General features: G+C 41.5%; 1 protein-coding gene across 1 annotated transcript in view; it reads left to right on the plus strand.

Annotated features, from left to right (window-relative positions):
- The first annotated feature begins 14,021 nt into the window (after nt 1-14,021).
- UBN2 (ubinuclein 2) overlaps nt 14,022-14,763 on the plus strand; it is a 68,217-nt gene continuing 67,475 nt past the window's right edge. The window contains exon 1 of the mRNA XM_007466605.1: nt 14,022-14,498. Coding sequence (XP_007466667.1) covers nt 14,022-14,498 — 477 coding nt within the window. The remainder of the gene's footprint in view (nt 14,499-14,763) is intronic.

Consider the following 14,763-nt stretch of genomic DNA (forward strand, 5'->3'; position numbering starts at 1 on the left):
AAAAAAAAAAAAAAAAAGGAACCTTCCAAATTATCAGAAGTAACATACACAAAACCTCATGGAGGATTTTTTAAAAGGTTGAAAGGAGAAAGCGTGATATAAAATAAGGTGAGAGACCTGGGCTCAAACATACCTTTCATATCAAAATGTAAATGGGCTTAACTTACCTATTAAAAGAAAAAAGATTAAAAGATTGGATCACAAAGCAAAACATAGCTCTGTGGTGTTTACACATAAATGCTGACAATAAAAAGATGGGCAATAGTACAATTAGGCAAATGCAAATAAAAAGAGAGCAGGTGGGACTTCCCTGGTGGCACAGTGGTTAAGAATCCACCTGCCAGGACAGGAATAAAGACCCAGACGTAGAGAATGGACTTGAGGACACGGGGAAGGGGAAGGGTAAGCTGGGATGAAGTGAGAGACTGGCATGGACTTATATGTACTACCAAATGTAAAATAGATAGCTAGTGGGAAGCAGCCGCATAGCACAGGGAGATCAGCTCGGTGCTGTGTGTCCACCTAGAGGGGTGGGACATGGAGGGTGGGAGGAAGACGCAAGAGGGAGGAGATATGGGTATGTATGTGTACGTATAGCTGATTCTCTTTGTTAGAAAGCGGAAACTAACACACCATTGTAAAGCAATTATACTCCAATAAAGATGTTAAAAAAAAAAAAAAAAGAAGAAGAAGAATCTGCCTGCCGATGCAGGGGACACGGGTTTGAGCCCTGGTCCGTGAAGATCCCACATGCCGCGGAGCAACAAAGCCTGTAAGCCACAACTACTGAGCCCACGTGCCACAGCGTGCGACAACTACTGAAGCCCGCGTGCCTAGAGCCTGTGGTCCGCGACAAAAGAAGCCACCACAGTGAGAACCCCGTGCACCACAAGGAAGAGTAGTCCCTGCCAGCTGCAACTAGAGAAAGCTGGCAGACAGCAATGAAGACCCAACGCAGCCAAAACTAAACAAACAAACAAACAAATGAAAAGAGAGAGCAGGTGTCACAATCAAATAGGGTTGAATTCAGGTCAAAATCATTAAGCAAGTGAAAGAAACACACTTTGAACGATAAAGGGTCCATTTCTCAATGAAGATGTAACAGTTATGAAGAGACAACAAAGAAAATGGCATCAATAATCAAACAGCAAAGTCACAGGATAGCAGTAAATCAGCGATTTCACCACAAAGCAACATCCATATTTCTGCTCTGCCATCTCAGATAGTGGACATCTGGTGGATTGCCTGGTGGACCCCTTACCCTTTCTTGGAGCAGCATCCTGCCCTCCGCTCCCAACTTCATCCACCTTATCACAAGTTCCTGGTAGCCATACATTCATCACAATTGTTTGATCTGGGGGTGAGCACCTTACCCAAATAGGTCAATCAGAGAAACTTTTCTATGATTTTGGAATTGGGTGTAAAATTTCTTGTCTTAGTCTGAGCTGGTCTCTCCAACAAAAATGTTAAAAAAAATTTGGGAAAGTATAACAAGGCCATATTTTTAATCATGTAACTTGGGGAGCAAAGAAAGCTAGTCCACAGAGGGAGGGGAGCAGAATGAAACAGATTTGAGAGAGAAGCAGAAATGAGACAGAGAATATTGCCGGGAGTCTGTGTAGCTTTTCTAGTCCCTAATTCTGGTTCCATCTTCTTGGGGCCCGATTGCATTCCTTTCCCTGGGATAGGAATGCAGGAAATACTCCTGCATCTGCTTTACAAACTTCTCTGAGTATCCAACTAGCTTATGTTGATTTCTTTTAAGATACTTGAAACCAAAAGTTCTAGTATTATTCAGTTCTAATCCCACTGCCCTTCTTTCAGCCCTGCTGGGGCATGGCAGTTCATTCCATCCTGCCAGGCCACCACACTCCATTTCTAACTCTATGGTCATACCTTCCCTTGTTCTCTTTATCTGTATCCTTAAGAAGTCTGTCCCTCTTTCCTCCATAAAGTTTTCTTAACTATTCCAAACCTCTTTGATTTCGCCCTCCTCTGTCCCAAATGTCCATGTAATATTTGTATATTAGGAGAAGAGCTGAAAAATGTTTGCCCAGCTATGCCAAATAACACTCAAAGCTTTTTCCATCTCAAGCATCTGACTTTCATACAAAATCTTTTAGTCTTCTAGCTTCTGCTGTGTGAAATTCCCATAGCCTTGCCCCATGGTTACAATCTCATGGAACTATTCAAGACTAAGTGATTAGTATTTCATTATTATTTTATTATAATTTTTTTTTTTAGTATTTCATTATTTACAGCACAATTTGCAACAGAACAGTTTCTGCTCAAGGGAACTATTCAACATGAATTCCATGACATTTCCCTTGAAATTGGAAAACAGAAAATTATAAGCATAAAAGCTGAATAGTATATAGAATGTCCATTAATAAGATCACTGTATGAACAAATTGTGGTATATTTGTAAGTGGAATACTACACAGCAAGGAAAAAGAATAAACTACTGATAATATGCAATCACATGGATGAATTTCAAAACCATTATATTGATTAAATGTATAGAAATATTGAATCACTATGTTGAGTATCAGGAACTAACATAATATTGTAGGTCAATTATACTTCAAAAACAAACAAACTCAAAAAAAAGAGATCAGATTTTTGTACCAGAGGTGGGGGGTGGGGCAGGGGGAATTGGATGAAGGCAATTAAAAGGTACGAATTTCCAGTTATAAGATAAATAAGTATTAGGAATGTAATGTACAACATGATAAGTAATTTAATTAACACTGCTGTTTGTTATATATGAACGTTAAGAGTGTAAATCCTAAGAATTCTCATCACAAGGAAAAAATTGTTTTCTTTCTTTAATTTTGAATCTATATGAGATGATGGATGTTCACTAAACTTATTGTGATAATAATTTCACGATGTACATCAAATCATTATGCTGAACACCTTAAACTTATACAGTGCTGTATGTCAATTACACCTCAATAAAACTGGAAGAAAAAAATAAGACTTCTGGAGATAGACGTTGGTGATGGTGATTGCAAAACAATGTGAACATAATTAATGCTGCTAATATGTACACATTAAAATGGTTAAGATGGTAAATTTCATGCTACGTGTATTTCACCATGAATAAAAATAATGTTTCACTTTTTTCGGCTGTTCCACATGGCTTACAGGATCTTAGTTCCCTGACCAGGGATTGAACCCTGGTCCTTGGCAGTGGAAGCCGAGTTCTAACCACTGGACCGCCAGGGAATTCCCACTAAAAATAATGTTTTAAAAAATAAACACACACATGGGACTTCCCTGGCAGTCCAGTGGTTAAGACTCTGCACTTCAAATGCAGGGGGCATAGGTTCAATCCCTCCTGGGGGACTAAGATCCCACGTGCTGGGCAATGCGGCCAAAAAAGAAAACACACACACACAAAACAAACAAGAAATTGTGTTGATTGAAAGAAGTCAGACATAATAATACATAATGAGTACATACCATATCAGTCTGCGTATGTAAGTTTCAAGAACAGGCAAAACTAATCTATGGTGAAAGCAGTCAGAATGGGGGTAACTTCTGTGAGAGTTCTGAGTGGAAAGGAATGTGAAAGACCTTTCTGGGGTTAAAGAAACATGTATCTTGAACTGGGTAGTGGTTAAAGGGTTGTATACAAGAAGAAAAATTCATTGTTGTATGCATTTTCCTGTATGTTAAGAATTCCTTAATTTGTATAAAAAATAAATAAAATAAAATTCAAAAGAAAAAAATGATGCCCATGAAAAAAAGAATTCCTTAATTTAAAAATTAAAAAAAGATGCCAATGTTCAGCTACCAGAGTTGTCTTCAGCTCAAAACAAGCACACCTCGACTATCTCCAGCTGATAGTTAAACCACTTCTGTTTCAAGCCACACAGTGTCCCTCCACAGATCACTTTTCAGTTGCATGTGTCTACATCCAGATATTTTATGTATATATAAGTAATGGGGGGAGGGATGGTTAATTGGCCCTGGTGCTATTTTTCTCATTTCTTCAGAACGGTACCTTTCTGCCAGAAGCCAAATCTATTTCAATATATCAGTCTTTCCTTTCTTACGTTCTTGGTAAGATTATACTAACAAAACATATTCCCCCTTGTACAACTATGCTATATTTAAAAAAAAATCTACCTATGGATTTTCATAAAAGAAACATATGCTGTGCTTTTTTTTCACTTCAGAATAAAGTTTTCTAAAGGGGAAAAAATACATTATTTTCCCCCTTTAGCACAATGTTTTCTCTTTTTGCATAAATAGTAGTATACTAAATGTTGTTCTGCATGTTGTTTTTTTCACTTAAGTATAGATCTTAATGATGAAACTTTTTTTGAAGATTGCATAGAAATCCAGTCAATATATCGACTTATCATAAGAGAAATGTACACTAAAATCATTTAAATAAATATATCAGCCTGGCAAAGATCAAAAAAGCTAATAGGGACTTCCCTGGTGGTTCAGTGGTTAAGACTCCATGCTCCCAATGCAAGGGGACTGCGATTGCTCCCTGGTCAGGGAACTAGATCCCGCACGCGGCAACGAAGATCCCGCATGCTGCAACTAAGACCTGGTGCAGCCGAATAAATAAATAAATAAATATTTTTAAAAGGCTGATAACATAATATATTTTCAAGGATATTAGGAAATAGAGACCCTCATGCATTGGTGGTAGAATATAAATTGATACATTCTATGGAGGGTAATTTATCAAATTAGAAATGCACCTATTCCTTCATTCAGCAATTGTCAGGTTAAGCATATTTCATTCACTTAAGAGCCGTTTGTATTTCCTTTCCAGTGAACTATCTGTTCATGTCTTTCCCCATTTTTCTATTAGGTTATTACTGTTGTGTCTCCTTGATCTTTATAGATTAGGGAAATTCACCCTTTGTGAAAGGTGTTGGAATTTTATTCCAGTTTGTCATTTGCCTTTTGACTGATGCTGTTTTTCTTTCATGAAATTTATCTTATTATTTTTTAAAATTTTATTTATTTATTTATTTATTTATTGGCTGTGTTGGGTCTTTGTTGCTGTGTGCGGGCTTTCTCTAGCTGCGGCAAGTGGGGCCGATTTTTCGTTGCGGTGCGCAGACTTCTCTTTGCAGTGGCTTTTCTTGTTGCAGAGCACGGGCTCTAGGTTCTCGGGCTTCAGTAGTTGTGGCACATGGGCTCAGTAGTTGTGGCTCGCTGGCTCTAGAGCACAGGCTCAGTAGTTGTGGTGCAGGGGCTTAGTTGCTCCACGGCATGTGGGATCCTCCCGGACCAGGGCTCGAACACGTGTCCCCTGCATTTGCAGGCGGATTCTTAACCACTGCACCACCAGGGAAGCCCCATGAAATTTATTTTAAATAGTTGCAATTATCAATCATACTTGGAAAGGCCTTTACTAGTGTGAGTTTTTTTTTAAATCTCACCTGATTTCTTCTAAAGTTTTTATGATTTCATTTTTTAAGTGAAGAAACTACAATTATATTTATTGAAAAATGTGAAAGTGAAATATTATATTTATTGCATTATTTTTCTTAACATCTTTATGGAGTATAATTGCTTTACAAGGTTGTGTTAGTTTCTGCTTTATAACAAAGTGAATCAGCTATATGTATACATATATCACCATATCCCCTCCCTATCCCACCCCTCTAGGGGGACACAAAGCACTGAACTGATCTCCCTGTGCTATGCAGCTGCTTTCCACTAGCTGTCTATTTTACATTTGGTAGTATATATAAGTCCATGCCACTCTCTCACTTCGTCCTAGCTTACCCTTCCCCCTCCCCATGTCCTCAAGTCCATTCTCTATGTCTGTGTCTTTATTCCTGTCCTGCCCCTAGGTTCATCAGAACCTTTTTTTTTTAAGATTCCATATATATGTGTTAGCATATGGTGTTTGTTTTTCTCTTTCTGACTTACTTCACTTTGTATGACAGACTCTATGTCCATCCACCTCACTACAAATAGTTCATTTTTTTTTATTCCATATATATGTGTTAGCATATGGTGTTTGTTTTTCTCTTTCTGACTTACTTCACTTTGTATGACAGACTCTATGTCCATCCACCTCACTACAAATAGTTCAATTTCTTTTCTTTTTATGGCTGAGTAATATTCCATTGTATATATGTGCCACTTCTTCTTTATCCATTCATCTGTCAATGAACACTTAGGTTGATTCCATGTCCTGGCTATTGTAAATAGAGCTGCAATGAACATTGTGGTACATGTCTCTTCCTCAGTTATGGTTTTCTCAGGGTATATGCCCAGTAGTGGGATTGCTGGATCATATGGTAATTCTATTTTTAGTTTTTTAAGGAACCTCCATACTGTTCTCCATAGTGGCTGTATCACTTTACATTCCCACCAACAGTGCAAGAGGGTTCCCTTTTCTCCACACCCTCTCCAGCATTTACTGCTTGTAGATTTTTTGATGATGGCCATTCTGACCAGTGTGAGGTGATACCTCATTGTAGTTTTGATTTGCATTTCTTTAGTGATTAGTGATGTTGAACATCCTTTCATGTGTTTGATGGCAATCTGTATATCTTTAGACAAATGTGTATTTAGGTCTTCTGCCCATTTTTGGGCTGGGTTGTTTGTTTTTTTGATATTGAGCTTCATGAGCTGTTTGTAAATTTTGTAGATTAATCCTTTGTCAGTTGCTTCATTTGCAAATATTTTCTCCCATTCTGAGGGTTGTCTTTTCATCTTGTTTATGGTTTCCTTTGTTGTGCAAAAGCTTTTAAGTTTCATTAGGTCCCATTTGTTTTTGTTTTACTTCCATTTCTCTAGGAGGTGGGTCAAAAAGGATCTTGCTGTGATTTATGTCATAGAGTGTTCTGCCTATGTTTTCCTCTAAGAGTTTTATAGTGTCTGGCCTTACATTTAGGTCTTTAATCCATTTTGAGTTTTTTGTTGTATACAGTGTTAGGGAGTGTTCTAATTTCATTCTTTTACATGTAACTGTCCAGTTTTCCCAGCACCACTTATTGAAGAGGCTGTCTTTTCTCTGTTGTATATTCTTGCCTTCTTTATCAAAGATAAGATGACCATATGCGTGTGGGTTTATCTCTGGGCTTTCTATCCGGCTCCACTGATTTTTATTTCTGTTTTTGTGCCAGTACCAACCATACTGTCTTGATTACTGTAGCTTTGTAGTATAGTCTGAAGTCAGGGAGCCTGATTCCTCCAGCTCCGTTTTTCTTTCTCAAGATTCCTTTGGCTATTAGGGGTCTTTTGTGTTTCCATGCAAACTGTGAAATTTTTTGTTCTAGTTCTATGAAAAATGCCATTGGTAATTTCATAGGGATTGCATTGAATCTGCAGATTGCTTTGGGTAGTATAGTAATTTTCACAATGTTAATTCTTCAATCCAAGAACATGGTATATCTCTTGATCTGTTTGTGTCGTCTTTGATTTCTTTCATCAGTGTCTTATAGTTTTCTGCATACAGGTCTTTTTCTCCTTAGGTAAGTTTATTCCTAGGTATTTTATTCTTTTTGTTGCAATGGTAAATGGGAGGGTTTCCTTAATTTCTCTTTCAGGTTTTTCATCATTAGTGTATAGGAAAGCAAGAGATTTCTGTGCATTAATTTTGTATCCTGCTACTTTACCAAATTCATTGATTAGCTCTAGTAGTTTTCTGGTAGCATCTTTAGGATTCTCTGTGTATAGTATCATATCATCAGCAAACAGTGACAGGTTTTTTTTGTTTTGTTTTGTTTTTGCGGTACGCGGGCCTCTCACTGCTGTGGCTTCTCCCGTCGCGGAGCATAGGCTCTGGACGCGCAGGCTCAGCGGCCATGGCTCACAGGCCCAGCCGCTCCGCGGCATGTGGGATCTTCCCAGACCGGGGCATTAACCCGTGTCCCCTGCATTGGCAGGTGGACTCTCAACCACTGTGCCACCACGGAAGCCCAACAGTGACAGTTTTACTTCTTCTTTTCCAATTTGGATTCCTTTTATTTCTTTTCCTTCTCTGATTACTGTGGCTAAAACTATGTTGAATAATAGCGGTGAGAGTGGGCAACCTGTCTTGTACCTAATCTTAGAGGAAATGGTTTCAGTTTTTCACGATTGAGAACGATGTTGGCTGTGAGTTTGTCATATATGGCCTTTATTATGTTGAGGTAGGTTCCTTATATGCCTCCTTTCTGGAGAGTTTTTTAATGATAAATGGGTGTTGAATTTTGTCAAAAGCTTTTTCTGCATCTATTGAGATGATCATATGGTTTTTCTCCTTCAACTAGTTAATATGGTGTATCACATTGATTGACTTGCTTAAATTGGAAAATCCTTGCATGCCGAGATAAACCCCACTTGATCATGGTGTGTGACCCTTTTAATGTGCTGTTGGATTCTGTTTGCTAGTATTTTGTTCAGGATTTTTGCATCTGTGTTCTTTAGTGATATTGGCCTGTAGTTTTCTTGTCTGGTTTTGGTATCAGGTGGTGGCCTGATGGTGGCCTTGTAGAATGAGTTGGGGAGTGTTCCTCCCTCTGCTATATTTTGGAAGAATTTGAGAAGGATGGGTGTTAGCTCTTCTCTAAATGTTTGATAGAATTCTCCTGTGAAGCCATCTGGTCCTGGGCTTTTGTTTGTTGGAAGATTTTTAATCACAGCATTTGTGATTGATCTGTTTATATTTTCTATTTCATACTGGTTCAGTCTTGGAACGTTGTGCTTTTCTAAGAATTTGTCCATTTCTTTCAGGTTATCCATTTTATTGGCATATAGTTGCTCGTAGTAATCTCTCATGATCCTTTGTATTTCTGCAGTGTCAGTTGTTACTTCCTTTTCATTTCTAATTCTATTGATTTGAGGCTTCTCCATTTTTTTCTTGATGAATCTGGCTAATGGTTTATCAACTTAATTTATGTTCTCAAAGAACCAGTTTTTAGTTTTCTTGATCTTTGCTATTATTTCCTTCATTTCTTTTTCATTTATTTCTGATTGGATCTTTATGTTTTCTCTCTGCTAACTTGGGGTTTTTTCTGTTCTTCTTTCTCTAATTGCTTTAGGTGTAGGTTAGGTTGTTTATCTGAGATTTTTCTTGTTTCTTGAGGTAGGATTGTATTGCTATAAACTTTCCTCTTATAACTTCTTTTGCTGCATCCCATAGTTTTGGGGTCATTGTGTTTTCATTGTCATTTGTTTCTAGGTATTTTTGATTTCCTGTTTGATTTCTTCAGTAATCTCTTGGTTATTTAGTAGCGTATTGTTTAGCCTCCACGTGTTTGTATTTTTTACGGTTTTATTTTCCTGTAATTGATATCTAGTCTCATAGTGCTGTGGTCAGAAAAGATACTTGATACAATTTCAATTTTCTTAAATTTACCAAGGCTTTGTTTGTGACCCAAGATATGATCTATCCTGGAGAATGTTCCACGAGCACTTGAGAAGAAAGTGTATTCTGTTGTTTTTGGATTAAATGTCTTATAAATATCAATTAAGTCCATCTTGTTTAATGTGTCATTTAAAGCTTGTGTTTCCTTATATATTTTCATTGTGGATGATCACTGGTGAAAGTGAGGTGTTAAAGTCCCCTACTATGATTGTTTTACTGTTGATTTCCCCTTTTATGGCTGTTAGCATTTGCCTTATGTATTGAGGTGCTCCTATGTTGGATGCATATTTACAATTGTTATATCTTCATCTTGGACTGATCCCTTGATCATTATGTACTGTCCTTCCTTGTCTCTTGTAACATTCTTTATTTTAAAGTCTATTTTGTCTGATATGAGAATTGCTACTCCTGCTTTCTTCTGATTTCCATTTGCATGGAACATCTTTTTCCATCCCCTCACTTTCAGTCTGTATGTGTCCCTAGGTCTGAAGTGGGTCTCTTGTAGACAGCATATATATGGGTCTTGTTTCTGTATCCATTCAGCCAGTCTATGTCTTTTGATTGGAGCATTTAATTCATTTACTTTTAAGGTAATTATCGACATGTATGTTCCTTTTTCTTCTACTGTGTTTGTTGCCTAGAGAAGTCCCTTTAGCATTTGTTGTAAAGCTGGTTTGGTGGTGCTGAATTCTCTTAACTTGTGCTTGTCTGTAAAGGTTTTAATTTCTCCATCGAATCTGAGTGAGATCCTTGCTGGGTAGAGTAATCTTCATTGTAGGTTTTTCCCTCTCATCACTTTAAATATGTCCTGCCACTCCCTTCTGGCTTGCAGGGTTTCTGCTGAAAGATCAGCTGTTAACCTTATGGGGATCCCCTTGTATGTTATTTGTTGCTTTTCCCTTGCTGCTTTTAACATTTTTTCTTTGTATTTAATTTTTGATAGTTTGATTAATATGTGTCGTGGCATGTTTCTCCTTGGATTTATCCTGTATGGGGCTCTCTGTGCTTCCTGGACTTGATTGAATATTTCCTTTCCCATGTTAGGAAAGGGAAGTTTTCAACTATAATCTCTTCAAATATTTTCTCAGACCCTTTCTTTTTCTCTTCTTCTGGGATCCCTAATTTCAAATGTTGGTGTGTTTAATGTTGTCCCTGAGGTCTCTGAGACTGTCCTCAATTCTTTTCATGCTTTTTTCTTTATCCTGCTCTGTGATAGTTATTTCCACTATTTTATTTTCCAGGTCACTTATCCATGCTTCTGCCTCAGTTATTCTGGTATTGATTCCTTCTAGAGAATTTTTAATTTCAGTTGTTGTGTTGTTCATCATTGTTTGCTTGCACTTTAATTCTTCTATGTCCTCGTTAAACGTTTCTTGTATTTCCTCCATTCTATTTCCAAGATATTGGATCATCTTTACTATCATTACTCTGAATTCTTTTTCAGGTAGACTGACTATTTTCTCTTCATTTGGTCTGGTGGGTTTTTACTTTGCTCCTTCATCTGCTGCATATTTCTCTGTCTTCTCATTTTGTTTAACTTACTGTGTTTGGGGTCTCTTTTTCGCAGGCTGCAGGTTCATAGTTCCCATTGTTTTTGGTGTCTGCCCCCAGTGCATGAGCCTCGTTCACTGGCTTGTGTAGGCTTCCTGGTGGAGGGGACTGGTGCCTGTGTTCTGGTGGGTGGGGCTGGATCTTGTCTTTCTGGTGGGCAGGGCTGTGTCCGGTGGTGTGTTTTGGGGTGTCTGAGAACTTAGTATGATTTTAGGCATTCTCTCTTCTAATGGGTGGGGTTGTGTTCCTGTCTTACTAGTTGATTGGCATGGGGCATCTAGCACTGGAGATTGCTGGCCATTGGGTGGAGCTGGGTCTTAGCATTGAGATGGAGGTCTCTGGGAGAGCTCTCACTGATTGACATTACATGGGGCCAGGAGGACTCTGGTGATCCAAAGTCCTGAACTTGGCTCTGCCACCTCAGAGGCTGAGGCCTGACACCCAGCCAGAGCACCAAAACCCTGTCAGCCACAGAGCAGTGAATGTGGCAGTCTCCGTTATGAAGTCAGATTATGAGGGTCTACAATAGCCATTCAGCTAGAACAGGCTGACTTGGTAGCAATTTGTCTACGATGTTGTCTCTAGCAGCCGGTGGCTAAAAGAGTAGGTCTCCACATGTGCTGCCAGAATGTTAAACGTTTGTATAGCAGTCTTCACTGGGTTCAGTCATGGATTCGGTACAGATCTTCTCAAGAACACCTTACCCTTGTAAGTCTGTGTGCTTGAAACAGCTCCTAAGCCTGAGGGTCTACAAGCTGCAGGAAGACGAGACCACCCGGGGCAGCCTGCAAGCCATGATTCTTGCTACGAACCCTGCTGCTGCCATCGTGGAATCCAGCTTCCCCTGCTGTTGCTGGAAGAAGGCAGTTAAGGCTGCCACAAGATGGCAGACATGTTGGCACCATGCCTGATTTCACTTTTTACATTTAAAACTTTGATTCATTAGATATTTATCCTTCTGTAAGGTGTGAAATACAATTTTATTCTTGTCTCAGATTTGCCTCCTACATCTTTCCCCATCTTGCTCACTGTGCTCCAGCCACTCTGACCTTTTGGCCGATTCACCAAGTTCACTCCCTACACAGTCTTTTTGCAGTTGCTTTTCTTTTTTTGTGATATTCTGCCTTTGGATCTTCCCAAGACATTCTAGTCTTAAATGTGTCTTCCTCAGAGAGGAATAACATAAAAAGTACTACCATGACATTGAACTGTCTTGAAATCTACCTATTTATGTTAATTCTGTTTGTCTCTGCTATTGTCAATTATGTTTTTCCTATTGCTTAACTCCACAAGGCAGCCATTTTAAGCTTATTGCTAAATTCATTTTGGGTAAAATGGGAGACAGGGATTTGGGGACAATCCTGCTGCTCTGCCTCTAGGATAGAACATTAATGGAAAGGCATTAAAGGATCAGATTGATTTGCCCTTTTTTTATAAATACACTTCTTCATAGGTGCAAGATTACCACACCCTGGATTGAACATTAATCTTCAACATGAAATTTGAGAGTTTGTGAAATTATCAGAATTGCTATGAAGATGTTTTAGATACTAATTATTCATAAAAAGGTATGAGTAGCTTGATCTCACAGGATATTTTATATATAACAAAAACTGAATGACTGATCTTACAGCATTACAGTTAGATAGCACGAATATCTTACACATTTTAGGTAATCTAATATTTTAGACAAAGATATTCTGACTTTGCATTGAACAAGAATTGACTTTGACCTCTTCCCAGCCTCTTCGAAGGCCCTCACTACTCCAAAAAAGTATTTAGGATTTTCGTATGAGCAATTGAGAACTGGGAGGGAACATCATACCATCGATTCCAACACCATCTTTATACAAATAGGGAAAGTAATAGGAGGGCAAAAAACCAGAACCCATTCAGAATTCATCTATGACATCACACTGACTCAAAGAGTCATCAGTAGGTGTTAACATTGTTAATCCGGTTAATTGAATTAACAGAAGGTGTGGAAGACGAGCCCTTAGATTTGTTTTCCATTAAATGGATTAAAACGGATGGTAATCCTCATTCTTTTAAAGGTGAATTCCAATTAGTTTATTACAGGTGTGACTATGAGGCCTTCCCAATTAAGGCTCCTCTCCTACTGGAAATGGGTCATTTAGCATTCCACTTTCAAGAGAGTACCTCCCATAAAATACCATCAAACTCTGTTGAGAAGGGTCTTTTTTAAAAAATTAATTTAAACAGTTTAGACCTTATGAACGAGCCCATGTTCATTTGCGTGTTCAATTTCCCAAATGCAAAACATTACTGAGCATTTTACGACCGTGTCACACAATTCTCCCTGCAGCCAGGCGAGAAAAACAGGAGTCGGTTTAGGAAAGGGAGGCCTGTGGGAGTCAACGTCGCGCTTTGCGCAGGGAAGCCGCAGGGCGAGTCCGGCTGGAGTTAGCCATTTCCTTTCTTCCCCCGATACTTCGGGCTGCGGGGGTGCTGGCCGGGCATACACCGAGGATGGTCCCTGCGTCCCTCTACCCTTTCCCCGCATCCGCCTTGACTAACCAGCTGACAACCCTAACTCTCTGAAAGCTAGAGCGGGAGTCGACCGGCGCCATAGCCAGATCCGTCCCAGGCACATCTCCGACGCTCGCCTCTGGGCGAGCCCCAAACGCGCCTCTGGTTTCCAGGTGCGACTAGGAAGCTTCTCCGGAAACCCCAGACCCCTCCCCTTTAGGAAGGGCGCAGACGGCGTCTCTGTTTCCAAGGAAACCGGTCTTGCCGTGACGTCACTTCCGCTGACCTGTCTGGACTCCAGGCTGTTGGGAGGAAAAGAGGAAAACTGAGCCACAGCCACGACGGTGGATGTGAGCGTCTCCTGTCTGCGCATGCGCCCGCTCAGCGGCCTGCTTCTATTTATGTGGGGGATCCAACATGGCGGCCGCAACGATCCTGGCGATGGCGGTGGAGCCCATCAGAACATAGTGGCGGGGAAGGGGGGACAGTCCGCACTCACGGTGGCGTCGGCGGCGACGGCTGAGGGTGGTGGAGGGAAGAAAAGCGACGGAGAGCAAAAGGAAGGGCAGGCAGGCAAACAACTCGGCGTAGAACCGAGCGCCGGCTCGAGCGAAGGCAGAGGGCCAGAACAGTGGGGATGGCGGAGCCACGCAGAGTAGCGTTTATTAGCCTGTCACCGGTGAGGCGGCGCGAGGCCGAGTTCCCGGGGGCCGAACGCGAGCCCGACTACCCTCGCGAGCCCCCCCGACTGGAGCCGCAGCCGTACCGCGAGCCGGCCCGGGCGGAGCAGTCGGCCCCGCGGGAGGTTGCCCCCCGGTCGGACGCGCAGCCCCCGCCGCGGGAGAAGCCGCTCCCCCAGCGCGAGGTCAGCCGCGCCGAGCCGCCCATGTCGCTGCAGCGCGAGCCCCCTAGGCCCGAGCCGCCGCCGCCGCCGCCACCGCTCCCGCAGTTGCACTTGCAGCCGCCTCAGCCGCGGGAGTCTGCTTCCCGGGCCGAGCCGCAGCAGAGGCCGTCGAAGGAGACAGTGCGCCTGGAGCTGGTGCTCAAGGATCCCACCGACGAGAGCTGCGTGGAGTTCAGCTACCCGGAGCTGTTGCTGTGCGGAGAACAACGGGTACAGAAGATCCCTCCCTCATCCCCCAGACCCCGGGAGCCTCAGGACCCGTCCGCCTCCCCCAGTGGTTTGCCCCTTCCGAAGCCCACCTTGCGTGTCTCGGGTCGCCCCAGAGGGTGGCTGGAGGGGGCAGGGGCCGAGCGGGTGGACGGGCGGTTGGTGCTGCTTTCCTCTGGTCCCCAGTGTTGGCCGAGGCTCCCACCCGGCTCCACCCACGCCCCCCCCCCCCCCCCCCCCCCCCCCCCCCCCCCCCCCCCCCCCCCCC

Source organism: Lipotes vexillifer, unplaced genomic scaffold (assembly GCF_000442215.2).
Source record: "Lipotes vexillifer unplaced genomic scaffold, Lipotes_vexillifer_v1.1 scaffold71, whole genome shotgun sequence".
NCBI classification, from domain to species: Eukaryota; Metazoa; Chordata; class Mammalia; order Artiodactyla; family Lipotidae; genus Lipotes; species Lipotes vexillifer.